Source organism: Excalfactoria chinensis, chromosome 1, assembly GCF_039878825.1.
Source record: "Excalfactoria chinensis isolate bCotChi1 chromosome 1, bCotChi1.hap2, whole genome shotgun sequence".
NCBI classification, from domain to species: Eukaryota; Metazoa; Chordata; class Aves; order Galliformes; family Phasianidae; genus Excalfactoria; species Excalfactoria chinensis.
In genome coordinates this window covers 13,753,378-13,772,369 of record NC_092825.1, presented here as the reverse complement: position 1 = coordinate 13,772,369, position 18,992 = coordinate 13,753,378, and the positions used below count along the sequence as shown (strand labels likewise).

The 18,992-nt window shown below is 45.4% G+C and overlaps 1 protein-coding gene across 1 annotated transcript in view; it reads right to left on the bottom strand.

The window, feature by feature from the left end:
• SLC2A13 (solute carrier family 2 member 13) overlaps positions 1–18,747 on the bottom strand; it is a 130,659-nt gene extending 111,912 nt beyond the window's left edge. The window contains exon 1 of the mRNA XM_072329313.1: positions 18,014–18,747. Coding sequence (XP_072185414.1) covers positions 18,014–18,566 — 553 coding nt within the window. The 5' untranslated portion in view covers positions 18,567–18,747. The remainder of the gene's footprint in view (positions 1–18,013) is intronic.
• Positions 18,748–18,992: the final 245 nt, after the last annotated feature.

Genomic DNA, 18,992 nt, shown 5'->3' with positions numbered 1-18,992 from the left:
TCTGTCGTATTCTCACACATAACCCTATAAGGTTTATACTTTGTTTCCCACGAAAAACCAAAAAAGGCATTCCTGCCAAGGGAAAAGTCTGGAACACTGCTGACATCTGAGCACTAATGTTCAGGAAGGTGAGGGCAGGAAGCTCAGCATGCTGAAAGAAACAGGATTTCCACAGTAATCCCATATTCTTCTGCCAGCCAAAAGGAGAATTATTTAAGTAGTCTGCAGAAGAAGAAGGTCCCAGTAACAAAGGACACATTTTAACTGCAAAGGGTACTTATTATTTGTTCTAAAAGACCACCAGCTTTCATATAACCACATGCGTGAGCTGGATTCCTCCACAGTCTGCTCTGCAACATATTGTGCAGTCATCACCAATTCTAAGGGTTCACCAAAACAAAAATAGAGCCTTTTTGTACTCTCATAGAGTCCTTTTCTGTCATTACAGTTAACACTCCAGTTTTCAGTAATGACAGTCAGCCTGAGGGGACATTAGAGTGCCTCATTACACAAGCTAATGGGAAATATTTGAGGAAGCAGCATATTTGTACGCCGTTCTAGTACACTAACCACTTGTCTGGCAGATAAAATTGAAACAGCTCTTACTTGAGTCAGGGAAAGCTCAGCCCCTCCATACCTAGGCTTGCCACCAACCACACATACCTAATAAAAGCATTCACAGCAGTTTAAAATTGGTTCCTGAAAGCTACATCAGGGATGACTGGCAGCAGATCTCCCATTCCAGTCTCTCCCCATCATCAGCTGAGCACAAGCCCTGTTCTTCACAGCAACACAAGTGCGCTGGGCTGCAGCACAGCTCTGAAATGCATCAGGGCACTGGAACAAACCACTAGCACTAAACCCACACTATTTTGAGAGAATATAAATCACAGTAACCTGCAGAGTTAAGCACAGCTCCTCTCTACAGAGGGTCTAGTGTCAGAAGACCTCACCACAGCAATCAGCTGTGAAGGAGTCCAAGCCCAGATATTGCTTTAATCTTGTGAAACCACCTTATCTTAATGAAGCGGGATGAATAAGTCCTCCTGTTGTTCACTAGAAGATTTTTCAGCATTGTTTATATAGGCAAGGATCAACAACACAGAGTTACTATTCACCAAAAAACCTCCCCCAAAATCGTGTGCTACTAGAAACGACCACAACTTTCACTTGTAGGTGAAAAACTATTAGCAACAGAATTAGCCCTCATGAATTACATCACATATACAAACTCTTCTTTGACCAAAATTTACAGATGAAAACCCAAATCATTAGATACTTAAGTAAAAACAGTGACACAACTCTTGATTAAGAGAAGCACTAAAATCTTCTGACACCTTCAGGGCAAGGAGAGCATAAGGAAAACCACCAATTACAGCAGACACAAATACACCACAAACTGAGTCATCATGAGGGAATTACTCATTACGGTACTTGGGGGAAAGGGAAAAGTGAGCCAAGAAACTTGCAGTAAGACAGAAGAACCTACCACTTACAGCCTAGATTGCCAAAGTTCAGTAAAATAAAGCCTGGTTTGTTTTGTTGCTTTCTTTGGTGATTAATGTACTATTACCCTTTATTAAAGCTTTTATTACTATTATTATTATTAGCATAAACATGAACAATACATAAAATTTTACAGAAATCTTTTATTTATAATAAACAGAGAGTAAATTAAAATTGTTATTTACAGCCAGAAAACCTCCAGCATTCTACCAAGTAGCATCCATACATAGAAGGGAACGCATGGCATGCCACAATCCATAGACACCAAAAGACTAAGTAGGAGAGCTAAGGGGGAGGAATTGCTTCTCCTGTAAGTTTTTCAGATCAGGGAGAAGGGAAAGAATTTTACACACAGGCAAGTAGAACTGAGAATGTTGTTAAGATCAAGTGAAAATAATAGTAGTGAAGTGTTAGAACCACCTCAACTATGGGATCCCCATCCAACTTCATCCTCAATGTTAGCTTTACAGAGCAGTTCTTTCTGTGTCACAGTTATGTTGCTATCAGTCAGTATCTGATAACATGCAACTCCAAACATTGAAAGGGATTTTTTTTCCCCTGAAATGAACCAGGCAGGAAGAGAGGAGTTATTATCTGCACTTTTAGGAAAGCCAAAATGGAAGAAAAAATATATATATAAAAAAAACATGTGCACACACACAGGAGAGGGAACATCCCTGAATTTCAATACTGAAATTGCCATGGCTCTCTGTACCTGACTGGTATCAGAAATTGTGATGAATTGCATTTGTGAACCAGTACAAGAGAACAAGATTAATATCAGACTGAAAAATAATGAAGAAGTTCCAAGAGCACTGAAGCGGAAAGCTCTAATTAGTTTTGTTTCCAAATTAATTTTAATCAAGCACTACTTGCAAAGATTCTGGGAACTTACAAGCTGTGGAAAATCTGTCACTGTGAAAGAGCAAAGCAGCATGGGTTTGTGTAAGAAACAACCTTGTGCAACCTGTTTTAAAAATCGTATTACTGAGATTCTCGCTTAAGGAAAATAAGAGCATTTTATCTTTCTTCCACTTGAAAATTATAAGGAAAATTACTAGGCTGTAGTTATGATAGCCTGAATAAACATGTAAGACAAGCCCTACTTCATTGTAAACTGAGAGTGGAGCTTTCAGTTTTAATAAACAGCAGTTGATACCAGCAGTGCTTTGCTTTCCCATTAGCAGGTGCAGAGCTGGTGCAGCACACCTGCTCACTCACACCTAGCAAAACAAGCAGGCCAACACAGCCACATCCCATGACAGAGACCAGGAGCCACCTCCCCTTCCTGCAATGCTCAGGGCACAGACACATCCTGGTCCCAACAGCCCTTACCCACCTGCACTCAACACCTGGTGGCTGAGGTGGCCTCAGACAGGAAAAATAAAGTGATATTAATTAGAGAGGAAGGAGTTTTACATTAAAAGCGTGCCTTGAACTTATACCTGAAAGCCCTACATCTTCAGCTAAGGAATAACTTAGTTTCAGCTGTGTCTCTTTCTATAGGCGCAGTCACAAAAATAGGTGAGCCAGTTTAACTTCTCTGTTAACTGCTTTGGGTTTCAGTGAATTCACGGGGAGTCCAGCAACTGACTGAGAATCTCAATATGCAGCTTCGGATGAAGAGAAGACAGCATTCTCTTATTTACCATCCATCTTCAACTTCAAAAATGAATCTAAAAAGCAAAGCCAATATCATTACAAGCTGAATATTTTAGAGAATAACTACAAAGTAAACAAAAGATTGCCCTATTCTTATCCCAAAAGACTCTGCACATCACTTTACCTGCTTCAGGTTACATCTAGAACTTTTTCTTTGATGGGGAGTTCACATATCACCATGGGCTGCTGTTTGGACTCCAGCTTGTAGTGGTGTCACATCCCATCAGGAGTAATGATGTGATCCAGGAAACGGTCACCTTCAGCCCTGCATTAGTTCAATAGGTCCCGACAAACTTGCACACAGTGTTCCTTCTGATCCCGTGTGAGCATTCATGAGACTCACCTGGCACAAACCTTGCAATATTTCAGCACTACCGCTATCATTCCCAATACACTGAAGCTGATATTCTCTGGTTGTAATTGGATGATTTGTGTGGATGAACTAATTGAGACATGTGATAGCCATGTGTGGCCACTGAGAACATGGCTTGTCCCTCGCATTACTGTAGCCACCGCTGAAACGCATCACCCACCACCTCACTGTGCTCACACCCACTCTTTGGTCAACATAAGCATTCAATGACCATCAATGATTGTCAATGGTGCCATTTTTTTTCTTCCACAAAGCGCAATTCCATGTCAGACAGCATTTTGTCAGAGTGCCTCTCTGCTGCCATCTTTGAAACAGCAGAAAATATAACGGAACGTTGGTGGGAAGTTTCTAGTTCTACTGACATACAACCACCATCTGCCTCTGATGTCATGGGCCAACATAACGTAATAGCAAGTTCTACTTTCAGACCAGCCCTCATACCTCATATATTGTGCTATCTTGCATTCCAATATCTTATTTCGTAAATTAACTTTCCTTCTCAGATCACTGCTGCTGTTTCATTTTTAGGCCCACCTCCCCACCCTTTCCTCTTTTCCCCTTCCCCCTTTGCCAGGGCATGGGTCCTTGGTCCCCCACCCCAGTAGACATAGAACCAGGCCAAACCAGCCTGTAAACTGTTGATACACGACATGTGGGCTTCACATGCTAAGGAAAGCAAGGTTGTTTCTAGTACATGGCAGTTAAGTCAACACCTTAAGTCCGTGGTCCAAGTACTGAACACCATTTGCTTTGCAAGGAGCAGCCCATCAAACATCTAGCTTCTATGTAAGTCCTCCCCCGAGCCTGGAGTTTCCCTCTGCCATTTCCATGACAGCTGTTTGGTGCACGTGATATGTAACAGTGACAGAAGACCAACATGATGAGATGGAGAGAATCCAATGAGAACCTCTCAAGTAAAGCAGTTAAGTCCCAGAAAGGGTTCTGACTATTACACAAGATCTTGCACTGAACTATCCATATTAGAGGGAAATCTTCACTGAACAGTACTGAACTTCATGCTACATGGGTTTATTTCTAGAAAGAACCTGAGATAGCCTAGATCAGCAGTCATGGCTGCAGGGCGAGGCCATGACTCATGGCATAACACTCAAGCCGTCAAGGAATACTAGGGTACTTTGGCCTATTTTGGTACATATTTACTTCCCTCAGTCACTTGTGCTGCCAACAGGGAGATGTTACAAGTGAAGAATGAGGCTGATGCATCCATGGAAGACAAACAGTGGCTGTCAAGGGCTAAAAGGAAAAAGGAACAGATCAACTACTCTATTAACAATACCCAATGGACAAAAGCTGAGGAGTCTCAAAACTAATCAGGAGCAGGGGGGAGGAAAACACTGCTATGTTTCCTGTCAGAAGTGGACAACCAAAGAATTTGCTAAAAACAAGGCTGTGAGGCTCAAGGCTTTGGGGGAGCAACTGGAGGCAGGCAGAAATCCCAGGAAAACCTCTGTGGCTTTCAGCTTCTGACAACTCGCATTCTCTTAGACACTTCTAATGTAATCCTGCAGATGTATCCAGCTAACAGGACTGCTTTATTTAAGAGCTTCCTTTGTAGAGCTGCTGATTAATAATAGTGTTCAAAAAACAAGGATGAGAGAACCCAGACGACAGCAGGGTCAGAGCACAGGGCTCCCCTGCATGCCTTTAGCCAGCCCTGACCATGCTCCAGGCGCAGTGGTAGCTGAGCACTAAGACAGAGCTGGAAGTCAGCCTGCAGGCACAGCTGGGAGGGCATTCTGACATTCTCATTCATTAATCGGTACAAAGTAGAGATGGATACCCAAAGCACTCTCCTGTCACTTAGAGTGCTGGGCTGATTCCCTCCTCTGGAAGTCTTTCCTGAATGGACACAGGCAGCACAAAACTGAAAAAAAGCAATCTGAAGGAGAGCTGGCAGTCAAAGTGGTATATCTGGCAGAGTCCCATTCCAGTTAACAAGGGTATTTCTTGCATCTGTGTTAAGGCAAAACCTGCTTATCCTATGAATTGTACTGCATCAGCTGCAGTAAATCAAGAAGATGACTAAACAGACAACAAAGTGTGCTGCTGGTTAAGTGTGCCATCTTTCAGCCTGTGAGTGCCTCATCTATCTGTACTCTGAGGCACAGCCACTATGGGGAGCCTCTCTTTAAGTGAAAAGACAACTGCCCCAAACCAACGCCAGGAAAAACAATTCAGACCAGATCTCTCTGAAATACAAGCCTCATAAGCTCTGCGCCTGCAGTAATACTTGGCCTTCATAGAGAATATTTCTTTATAAACGTTTGTGCTGAGGATAATGGTCCTAACGCTCAAGTGGAGAGGGAGCTCTGAATCCTCACCACTGTCTTTCCAATGAAATTCAGTGTGATAATAAGTGTCTTCCATCTTATTTTTCCCCCATAATCTGGTCCCATTCCATCTCATCTTTTAATTACACTTTCCATAAAGCAAGATCAAGTTGAAATATCCATTATTACAAAACTTAGCTATATGTAAAAAAAACACTTTCCTTTCCATTTTCAAAATGTCTGCTTTTCCCAAATCAAAACACTCTGGACTGCTAATGGTACTGAAAAAGGGCAGCATCAGGAGGCAGAATTAATTATCCACTGGAGAAGAACTCATTAAACCGAGAACTAAAGGTAACTATGAGTAGGACAGAAACCAGACATGAGAGCTTCTAATAAAGCTCAAAGAACTAGCAATGAGGCACCAAACAGCTCACAGGTGAATGCACTTCTGAGTTCCTTATTACCCACTCCTACCTTCCCACTTCATAACTTACATTTGCACACAGAAAGAAAGAAATGAGTCAAATAAAAATACCAGAATATTTTCCCTATTAAAAAGTTTTATAACCCAGCGCCAAGCTGCTGACAACAGGTCTAAATTTAGATTAGATCTGGAGCAGGGAAAGCAGAATCCCTGTCTCTTATGCTTGCGACCTACTGCGATAACATGAAAGCTTCCCAGAGTCTATGCTTCCAATGCACAAGCACTGCAAGCGCCTGCTGCTCTTCACCTTCAGGTGCTACAAGACTCACATTCCCAACACTGTCAAGCTCACACCCGCATTCAACTGCTCTCTCTGAGATTATGTTGCTCTCTTTTCTTAAAGGACTTTTTAACTGCTAAACCATACAGACCCATCAAGTACCATTTCAGTTCGCCAGAGCATAAAACTCAAACTCAGCTATAAATTACCTAAGGCATTCAGCAGCAAAGTCCTTTAATTAATCTTGTGCCAACAGCTTTAAGTAATAGAAAAGGCTCATGGGAGTACTTGAAGAATAACAGCAGTCACTGGTACAGGTGTCAGTTCTGAAAGTTAAGTCTACATTATTCTGCTGAGATTCATCTTGTCAACCCAGCTCTATAAGTAGGTTTATTTTAGCCACCTTATTTTTCTGGATGACGACAAGTACATGATAACTTGTATGTATGTATCTATCAACACATTGCTGGTGTTTTCAGTCAGGTAGAATTACTTACTGTTACAAACCCATCTGGGAATTATGTAACAACCATTCATTGTAATGGCAACAAATAATTCCTGGCATTTCAGCAGGGCACCAGCACCAGGCGGCAGTGAGCACAGGGCTCTGCCTGCTGCCACCAGGGCACTGCCTGCCGAGCACGTGGGATGGAGCAGAGAGAGAACACAGGCTGTAGAGGAAGCCTGAGGAACTGAAAAACAAACAAACAAAAAAATCAGACTATGGCATCCATGCACAGAAACAGGCACGTTGAACAGATTACAACTGATGCACTTTATTTTTAATTAACGTGTTACTCATGAGTCCCAGAATACTCTTCTAAGATGCAAACACTGGGTACACCTTGCAGAACGATGAATGGAGGTACGAAGTGCCACAGCCACCTGAAAGTCAAGTCACTAGGAAGCGATGAATCGAGAAGTTACAAACCAGTCTCACGTTCCATTAGCAAAACCCAACACATCTGGCATTGGAGGTTTCACAGTGTGCACGTCAGGGCTCCCAACAGTGTAACAGGCATTTTCTTATTGCTGCGCTTTACGTCAACCTGCCTTCTGAATGGCAAAGTGAAGTAACTGTCTGCACGTATTTAAGCTATTTTAATACAAGGCTCATTGTAATTCAACCTTGAGACTACAGAACTGCATGACACGGCACAACGGCTTCACGCTATTTCACACTGTGGGAAAATGAATTCAAGGGCATTGGTCTCTTTCCTTTGTATCAGTATGAAATAATGTTTTTCCAGGATTTATTGCTACTACAGCACAAACTCACTGTGCAAGCTCCAACTCCCAGGGTAGGCAACTCAAGTTGGTGTTTGCACTGGCAACATTTTCCACGACTTACAAAACGAATGGCTACAATCCCTAAACAGGACAAGTTTCCAGAGTACAGAACACACAGAGCATTTGTGAAAATGAAATGCAGCAGAACAAACACATCTCAGTTTACTGTTGCTTCAGGGATGTACGTATTCTTGTGACTGATAATGCATGACAAATAGAAATCCAAACCAGAACAACTCCGAAAAGCTGATATGATGGATCAAACACTTCCGAGTCCATTACTGCTTTAGAGACACATGTATTTGAGTGCTGGTAACGTATGGTAAATAGAAATCTAAACCAAGGAGACACATATATTGCTTCTGAATGACTCAGCTACATTGGGAACATATTTACACAAGACTGAGAAGTATGCACACAGGCTTTTTTCTGTTTCGCTACAACTAACTGAATCACTTAGATTCAGAAAGAAACAGCAATTCTGCAAGCAAAATGTCATAGAAGACCAAAGTAAACATTTCCAAATTAGCATTATGGGCTTTCTTTTCAAATAACAGCTTAGAAGTCTTATAAACTTCTCTAACAGGTCTTCCCAAAGTTGTATTTTCAGCACAACATCCATATCTACCATATATATCTACTTTCCCTATGAATCTATGGCTACCTGATAAACAGATGCACGTGTCTGAAGTACTGTACTAATTAGTAGTTTATCAAGATGATGAGGTAAATAAATCACCGTTGGTATAATGTAAGAGGCATCACACTGGCTGAAAGCTGGTGAAGGAACACTGAATTAGGCCTCCTGAAGATCTACTGCCATTGCACAGGCAAAAACTGATTACTCTCTGAAAGTGTTAGACCACACAAGCCCCCGCGATTTAAGCTGAGAAACATACATCTCTACTTGATAAAAAGAAGAAAGAATTGAGCCAAGAAACATACGCTAACACTTGAGAAAAACTTAAAGAAGCAGAGAGGACTGTTCCATGTCCCAGAGCAGCTTTTCACATCTTCTCCTGTCCTCTAGAGCACAGTTGTGGAATTCATTCCCAGAACAATCATCCTGAAAATCTGTACAATCTGTTTACAGTATCCTTCGGCATCACCTCCTTCCATTACACTTTTGTCCCCAGCACAGAACTTAACTTCTAATTACAACATCTAGTCATGTAATTGCATTGCATTACTTGATACCTCCATACACGGACTTCTTCAGACATTTGGATTCTTGCTTCGCAGCACAACTGTCCAAGACACCTGGATCACAGATTCCTTCTCATCATCACTGGCCAGGAAACCCAGGAGTAGCAGACAGGTTACTGAAGTACAGTTACTGTTACTTAAGCACTCAGCTTCCAGTTGTCCCTTCTTGGGGCCAGTGTAGTAGACGTAGCTTCCCCACAACCCAGCTCAAAAGAAGCCCCCTCACAGGCAAAACTAGGCAACAAAGAAACCATTGCTGCTAAGCAGACACAAATCAAAATGCGGAACAGTTCGACTGTAAAGTGGTCCGCTGGAAGTCCTCACCACACCAAGAACGTACAGCTTCACTTCATGTAACCTGAGAAGGGGAAGAAAAGTAGCATTTATACAATAAAGTCCTTAAGAAGTTTCACCATTATGGGGTGAAATACTCAAAATTGACTTCTGAATAGACTGAACATAAATGTTCTAAATAGGTGGCTCAGATCTTCCTAAAGATCAATTTTTGTTACAGAAGAGAAAGCTCTCCTGGTCTTGAGCTACCGGGAAAAATCTTTTCTGCACCGCTGCGTATGTAAGCTCAGAACACCATTTCCCTCTGTGTAAGGGAGCCCTCCACATCTAAGTGGATAATGATTAATCACCCAGATAGTACTTGGGAGACAGGGAAAGCAATTAACTTTGAGTCGGGGAGAGGCCCTGGAGAGATACAACGGACAGGTTCTGACTCCAGGGAATGAAGATTCAGAAACAAGCAGGCACAGGCAGAATCAAAGCCAAAGCACAAGCCAAATCTGTTCTTAATTCAGGAGTCACCACCAGCAGACACAAGCAAAACAACAGCAGAGCTTCACCTAAAAATTACACCTTACAACTAACTTTATTTATTTATTTTTTGCAGAAGTACCCAGGCTGTTGAATATTCTAACATTTTGTTTATCTTCCCAAATAAAGCTGCAGGCTTAGGGCAGGAAAGGTGAGAAGCCCTGAACCTGCAGGACATTAGGATGCACAGAGGTCACCGCAAAGAGCACGCAGGTGTAAGCAATCTTCCCCTAGAGTCAGACTTTAAGATAAATAGCACCTTTCCAGACGAGCTTTGAAATAATCTAGTAAAGCACATTCCCACTTACAAGAAGAGAGGAACTAAAGAGAAGTGTGCATCATTTGTGTAATAAAAATAATGCAAAGGCTCCTGTGCCCTGATTTCTGCTACACGCACACCAGTAATTACTCCCAGGAACATTCTAGCCGATCATTACAATAGAAATAAACTACTTTTTGTGTCTGATTTTTCCTCCTACCTACAACAATACACAGCACAGAACCAGACCCCAGAATATGGCTTGAAATATTATTAGAGTAACTGAATTTCTGGACTAAAACATCTTGAATACCTGCATACAAAATTTTGTCTTTCCCACCCTTGTTTGAGCTATTGAATTTGTTGTTCAGACATGTCTGGTTTTCCATCCATCCCAAGCTGATCCACTATGAACTGGACTGGTGAGGTCAGCAGTACCTGTGATTAATGCAGCAGCAGGGTCCATGAGGCACAGTCTTAGCTGGTGAGCTCAGAAGTGAATAAAACTGGTCTTACCTTTTCCCCTCAGGCAGAATTTCCCATTCCTGTGCTGCCATAACTACTACTGACCTCAACAGTCCAGTATTCAAGGACCTGTAAACAAACAGAAGTCACTTATACACAAGTACTTGCTGAAGCACACGTAGCTCTGGTCTCAGCCAGCACTTCCTTCATGCTTACAGCAGCCCAGCTCATCTGCTGCCACACCACCTTGCCTAGATGTTACTCTCTCTGCCCAGGATCCATCACAGATCCAACCAATAGCCATCAATAATTAACTGATCAAATCAAAAGAACAAGTAGTTCAAGGTGAGTTCCCTCTACTCACAAATTAAGCAAGTCTTCTCACAGGAGAAACAGTGGGGAAAACCACACACATGAGGCTCCTGACATAACAAGATGAGATCTTGGAAACAGAAGGGCTCTAACTTCTTGTTTCTGTCCAGGATAGAAAAAGTTAAGTCTGTGGAAATTCCCGCTCCTGGGAAAGGGCCAGGAAACTCTTGCCTTAGGGATTCAACTAATGATTTACATTTCTAACATTATTTTTGTCTAGACTAGAACAATATGGGCCACTGCCAGGTTACTCTACTTTTGGATATACATTTCTGTGTACACAGCAGGTCTGCCACCATTTCTGGCATTGCCTTCGTGTTTATCATCGGGGACGGACATTCAGATGGTAACGTACACAGCTGCATGTGCCCAGCTAGCTGCTTACACTAGAGAGCCTTTCCGGGTTTCTGGTTGTCACAAGACCTGTGGAAATTCAGGGCTTCTCAAACACACAGCACCAAAAAGAGACCAGACAGTACCAAGTGTGAGGCCTGAAGCTGCCTCTAGGAAAGCCCCACCACCCTTTTGGGGCTGCTCAGCCTTGCAGGGGCCCTGTCAGTCCTTCCCCATGCTACAAACATCAGGAACCAGAGGGCTGCCAGGCTCCACCTTGCTGCTCAGAGCAGGCAGAACACACTTGCTGTATGAAATGTTTGCTAGTGACAGCAAGCTCCAAGGCTGGGGCCTGGCGCTTCTGGAAAACATCAGCTCTAACAAGGGCCAGAAAGCCTCTCAAATCAGCCCCAGAGGGAAAAACCACTGCAGAAAGATTCTCCCTGAAGATGGCAGACAAATTGCACTGAGAAATCAGAGCAGTGGGTGAGGAGTTCAGCCAGGAGAGCTGGCTGACAGCTCCTGAACACAGGCAGCTGCAAAACCCCCCCTCAGTGGATGGGCCGAGCATTTCTTAGTGATCCCTTGAGCACAAGTAAGCAATATCGATAAGCACACTGGCAAAGGAAGAAGGTCCAAGACTCTGAGGTAGGAAACTCAGCTTCAGGTACCGGCTATGCAAACGTTCAAAATGAGAAACCACCAAGGAAAACCTCCTTCTCAAAACACTCAGACTAAATCCCTGGAAAAAAAAACCCACATATCTAAAGGCTCCAGCACAACACAGGAAGGTCAGAAATAGAATGAAAAGGAATTTTTTTTTAAAGCTTCATTTCTTCTACAAATACCATAAACAAATCATATTCTAAAATAGTTTATACTCCAGTTACATCCGAAGACCTCCAGAAGGCTGTGAAATGACTGAAACCCTCACCCCAAGCTGTGCTCCACAAAACCATTCATGAGGCCCATCACAATTCCATGGTAACAGCGTGCAACACAGTCACAGTGGTCTGGGTTGAGTTCAGCCATCTTAGGCACAAATAACTGATTTTCAGCATCTCCATAGGATTCTGAGGCACAAAAGCTTACCATGATTTGATGGGATAATCCCTAAGATTTCCAAAATGCTACATTTTATGAGAAATTAACATACCTAGAAATCTAACTTACTATACTAAAAACCCACCACTAAAGAGCATCCAACTACTGAGGAATCAGATAAGAAAAAAAGATGATTTAAAGAAAAAAGAAGTCTTTTTCAGCATCTACTTTCAGTATTTTTTCCTCACTGCCTCTCAGGAAGCACCTGATAAAGCACACAGTAATATGCTCAGCATAGCAACAAAGTGCATGTCCTGACAGCTTGCTGAAGACAGCAGCCAGCATTTCAAGTCCACTGCTGGAACCGTCCCCACATGTCCTCTGTCAGACCACTCCTGATGGGGCTGTTATCAACTTCAGCAAGTTACTGAAAGCCAAGAGCTGTAGTTGAATGACTTCCTGTTTTAACATCAACACACTTGGTGGCGGGCGCCACTGAACTCTTGTTCCTGTAGCAAAAGTGGAGTTTTGAAAATAAGCCCATCTGTAGGATCCACACGGATACTCACAGCAGGGAGGGAAACATTTGTGTTTAATGCTGTAAGCTTCCTCCAAGCTGCCTTTTTTGTAAAGAGGAAGAGAATCGTAAAAGATCCAATTTATGTAACATAGGAACTGGATGCACTGTACTGTTTCAACATGAATGATAAATACTTAAAGTACAACAAGAAATCTGCCTTAAAACCACGGCAGCATAACCAACTGCAGGGAAGGATACTTCAAAGGATTCCCATGTTTCGGTTTCAAGGCTTATGAAGTACAGAACTTTCTCTTAGCTTAGACAAACACAACACCACAAAGGCCCCCAGGAAAGGGAAAACAGAAAATCAATTAAAAAAACCCACAGAAGAAACACCCTCATGACTTTAAACAACTTCTAGAAGAATCAGAAGCCCAAAAATTCTCTTAGCTATAACTGAGAAGTGCATAACACGTTACTCTGAACAACTCCCCAGATATCTGCCAAAGGCAGCAATATGTTGATCTCTGGGTACTGCAGCATCAACAGCACTGCATCAGATAAAGCAATAATGGAGCACTGCTCACTGACACAACAGCAAACTGCATGTAGGAAACCACAAAGTCTCCAATGCCTTCAAAATCAGAGGACTTGAGAAAACAATTTTTCACCTTAACATAGCCCCGGTATCCTGCAAGATCACTGATACAGCCAGGAACTGAAGTTTCTTTCCAGGAACGAAGCAGATGCTCCTGCTCAAGAGCCAACAGATCAAGCATTTATGAGGCACAGAGCCAACTCCAGAGCACACAGTAATTCTGGCAGCTGTAGATGCTCTGCAGAACAGCTCTGGTCAGTGGCCACATGGAGCCCATTCCAGCAACGTGGCTGTTTGTCTGCCCGTTCCCTTCCATCCCCTAGGCAAGCTTATACTTACAAACCACTGAAACCTGGGTTGAAAACAGGCTATGAATGAATTGTGAATTGAAAATTAGAGGCATCTGCCAAAGCAACACAATGTATTTAGGGGATGAGGGTGACTTTCCCCTCCAAAATATACTACGGTATAAGCACCCTTAAAACTGTAGTTGGTGCTCACTCATGAAAACAGACTGGAGGCTGCAGGCTTCCTACAGCAGGATAGAAGGGAAGAAAAGGAGATTGATCTGTCATTTTCCAAGAGAAAATACACACCCACCTGAAAAAATAATAATAATAATAATAGGGGAAAAAAAGCACACCCTCATCTCAATCACAGCGGTTATTTTGCAGTACTTTCACAGTGTATGTGGTAGTCCGGGTGATAAGGTGGACCTTTTTGACCACTGTGAAGATAAGGCAGAGCTGGTACTACATGATGCAGGCACTTGGGTTATATTTGGTTATTTTTATTTGCCGCAGGAACCATTCCCAACGGGGGAGCCCTGCACCATATGCCAGCCATTTTCACTCCTGCCTACTTCTGCATTCAGCCTTATTACCTCTACTCAGAAAGTGACCTACATACGCAATAACAAGATGCTGCCAGGAACACTGCATATGCCACATTCAAATACAGCATGTGGAAAAGAAAGCTAAGCATTCTGAATGGAAAGCAAGCACTGAACAGGATGCTCACGCTGCCATGCGCCAGCAGTGACAGAGGTCAGATAGAAGACAAGGCACCTGCCCAGGCTGGCCCCACTGCACTGCAGAGCTGGAGCAGACCATGTGCCCCTTAAGCAGCAGCTTTGCTAAGGGCCTGGATAGTGAGCATTAAGAAACAGCCACTGATTAAAACTAATAATAATAAAAACAAACACCAAAAAAACCCTCTTACTCAATGAGGAGCTGATCATTAATTGCACGCCATCTATTCCGCATGCTGAACAAGTCAGGGAAATCTAATCATGCAACTAATGATGTACATGATAGCAACCAAACTCTGGGTAGCTTCAGCAGCTCTTCTTCCACAGACAGCACCTCAGTTTTGTTTGAAGCACTGATCTGAGCAGCACACCACCTGAAACACCACAACACCACTCACACGTGTCAGCTGAAGGCTTCACATTAACTTAACATTACCAGACACAGAAGTATGTCCCTTATCAATGTATTTCTTCCTAGCTAGGCTCATACAAATGGCAGCTGAGCACGTGTGATTCGGTTCTCTAAGCATGTGAATGTCACCCACACTGAGGAGCATCCATCCAAACGTTACAGTTCTGATGGCAAGCTCAGCCAAATTCCTAAAGAGTCATGGGCATCTGAGCTGCTCAGGAAAGGGAATGCAGGAGGGAACGATGCTTTGTCCTTCATCTGCTTTGCTTGAAGTTTTCTGAAGAGCTTCAGCATGGGATGGACATCCACCCACTGTATCCTTTCAACTTTGCCTTTAAGAATTCAGACCTGGAAAGACCTCAGCACATTAGTTTGCTCATCATGCTAACCGGGGTTTTCATTTCTTGCTCTCTGTGCATTCTGTATTTGCAATGGGGGAGGGGGGGGGGGGAAGAAGGGAGGGGACACATGACTTCCCAATCGTAAACAACTACTCGACACTGGCAACACAAGTGGACTTCGGTTTGTCTTTGAGAGAAAGTCTACATTCCAGAAACATCTCCATCTGTAACCATAGAACAGAAAAAGGAGAGTTCTACCTCTGAGCAGCAATGTGGAAAATGCTGCTAAAAGGAGAAGACAGGCAATAAGAGATGAAAGAGATGTTCCTCATTTCAGCATACATCCTGCGGTTTGCATCCTGAAAGTTTAACCACGGCCCTTTCTAAATCACAGTCACAAGAAAAACACCCATTTTCTCCCATGGACACAATTAGCACAGATCCACACTGACTGAAGCCACACAAGCAACCACCATCTGTTTTTACAGCACTGTCTGTAACGCAGTCACTCATTTACTAAATACAAGCAAATGCACATCTATGGAACACAATTCATGCTGCGCAATCAACAGATCACTGCAAGAAAGATCTCAATATGGTATCAAGTCACACACAGCTAAAAAGCTGTTACTGGTTTGCACACAGGAAAGCATTTCCCAAGAGTACACCACTCTATCCGTGCATTCCAGCAGCTAGCACTGTGACTGAGGTGATGCTGCACTCAGTGGTCTCTTTAAAACAAGGCTAGAAGGTCGCACTCACTGCTGGCAGCCAAAGGGCTCTGGGAGAAGAGAGAAAAAAAGCTTAAAAGTTGAAAGTTCTTTCGATTTCTAATTCCTTCGTGACATCATCCAGGCTCCCTCTGCTGGAGGGCTCCATGTGGCACTTAACGACAGGCTGCTGGATGCCAACAGTTTTCAACCCCATTTTTCTCTTTTGTAAAATAAACCTCATTAGGATCGGACTCTCACAGCGCTTCAGTGATGGCGTTCTAAGGCAGTGCTTGGTTTCTGGCCAGAACCCCTGTCACGCATAAAGAAGAGCAATCTCTGCTAAAAAAGGAGAACAGAGCTACTTTCATTACATTCTTTATTTTAAGCATTACTGTCTTCGTGCTCCAAAATTCTCAGGGTGCTTCGTGGTCCTTCCTTCAGCTTCCCAGGCTGCAGCACAACGATCACCTCACCCCCTGATGTGGGAAGAGGACACAAGTCTCTCCCCAGACCACACCAAGATCTGCGGCTCCACAAAAGAGCAGCCCCTCATCTCCCAGTTTCCATTTTGGTACTCCGTACATTAGCCACCAAATCTCACATCTCTCAGATAATGCCAGCGTTAACCATTCGCAACGCCATAAGACAACACTAAGAAGCCTATGCATCTCCCTGGGGCACACGTACACAAAGTCACACCAGCCTTCCCCTTTCCTCTCTATCTCTCCCATCCCAAGAAGAGACAACTGCAGCCAGTTACGTCCAACAACACACATGAGCAGCTCCACAAATGCAGAAAGAGGTCACGTTTCATGTTTTGTGTAGGTACCAGTAAATATATGTGCTACATAACGCCATCAAAATACCCATTCTGCCTTTTTATAATCAAAATTGTTTTGTCTCCCAAAAAGAGCAACAAAGCTTATCGACATTTTGCAGTCTGAAGTTTGATTTTAAAAGGCACGGGGGCATTAGCATAGAAATAAATAAAAGCTCAGTACCCAAGTCATGGTAGGGAGGCTGCCAGCTGCAGGAGATGCGCCTGCTGCACAGGGAAGCCAGTCCGATTCCCTTCAGGGATGGAGCTGATTTTATTTCCAACAGCCTTCACTATGACTCACTTTTTTCCTTAACAAGACCGTGAATTACAGCCCACCAAGCGCGCGTAAAAACTGAAATACATATTCAGTGGATAAGATAGAGAACGTAGTTTTGCAGAGAAAATGACTCTAATTCTTTACTTGTCCTTATGCTTTCAGATAGCAAGGGCTGTGAGATCATAGCAAGAGAGTTACTTCTCTCTTTTTCCAAGACTACGTTCCAAATAAGCTCTCATGGATGATAAATACCACTCAAGCTACAAACTAACAGAGTCTGACAGGGTACAGCTGAAGCACAGCCCAAGTCCTGGGACATTCAGGATTTACTTGGCACAGAAAAGAGCCTTAAGGTAGGAAGAAACATTCCCCATCACTTTGCCTTCTCTGGGACAAGAAAGTTTTACCAGGAGTATCTGCTTGCAATCTACGCGACACAGACAGGTAGGCAGCACCAGAGCACGTCCTGTTCTGCCGGATGCCATAAATAAAACGCGAAGCTTTCCAGAGCAAACATCCCCGCCTCATGATTACAGCCTGCTTCTGTCCTTACAGCACCCCTTTAGCGCCCAACGGAACCAGAACCGTGTGGGCAATCAGAAGAGCAGTTTACAGTTCAGAAAGGCATCACCTGCTCACTTCTAGCACCCCAACCGCACCAGGTGAAGGCTTACGAGGTGAGCCGTGAGCAGAGATCTCTGAGGTCCGTGTGCGGGACGGGGTTGGGGCAGCAGCCCTGCAGCACGAGGGCGGCTCTCCGCCCCACAGCGACCAGAAGGAAGAAGGAGAAGCCCGAACACCTTCCCGTCCCAAACAGAAAAATAAAAACGTTTCGGGGCACAAAGAGCCGCGATTCGGGTTCCGCCGCCGTATTATATAAACGCGGCGCGGGCAGAGCGGCTCGGACCCGGCTCCCGGCGCGGGGATACCCGGAGGACGCAGGAACGGAGGGGCCCGGCCGGCACTCACCGATGCCCAGTCCCACCACCACGCGGCCCCCCAGCAGCGTCTCCTTGTCGCGGGCGGCCGCCAGCACGCCGGCCCCGGCCGTGAAGAGGCCGCTGGCCAGCAGGATGCAGGGCCGGCGGCCGCACAGCCCGTTGAGGACGCCGCCGGCCAGGGCGGACAGCGCGGCGGCGCCCACCGTGCCGGAGACCAGCAACTCCTGCCACAGCGCGTCCAGGTTCAGCTCCCGCTTGAGGAGCAGCAGGGCTCCCGAGACCACGCCGGTGTCGTAGCCGAAGAGGAAGCCCCCGAGGGCGGAGAACACCGACACCACATAGACGAAGCCGGGCGTTTCGTCCCGCTGGAACTGCCGCCGCGCCGCCCGCTCCAGCTCCGCGCCCGACGCCGCGCTGTTCAGGCTGGAGCACGACTCGGCGGCGATCAGGCTGCGCTCGCCCGCCGCCGCCGCCGCGCCCGAGCCGGCGGCCCCCTCCGCCTGCCGCCGCCGCTTCTCGCCCATCAGGTTGCTCAGGCTCCGCAGCGTGTACTCCACATTGTCGCCGGCCTTGCGGGACATGGGACGGCCGCGGCGGGGCCCGCCCCAGCCCGGGGGAGGGCGGCTGCCGGGGCTGCGGGGCGGCTCCGGACGCGGCGGCTGCTGGCGCTCGCCCTGCCCGCCCCCTCTCGGGCCGCGTTCAGCCGGGCCGCATAGCGCCCGTCGCCACCGCCGGCCGGACTTGAGGGGAAGTTGCCGCCGCTCCCAGCGCCCGGGCGGAGCCGGAGGCGGGGGCGGGCGGGGACAGCCGCCAGCGCGGCCCGGCGGGCGCCAGGCACCGCCTCTCCGCGCTCCGCGCCTGCGCCGAGGGCCGCGCCTGCGCACCGGCTGAGCCGCGGGGTGGCGGTGCGCTGAGACAACGTCAGGCGGGGAGCGGCTGGCCCGGCACGGGGCGTGGGGACGGCCTCGGTGCCGGTCTCCGTCCGGTGTCGGTCCTTTCCGTCTGGC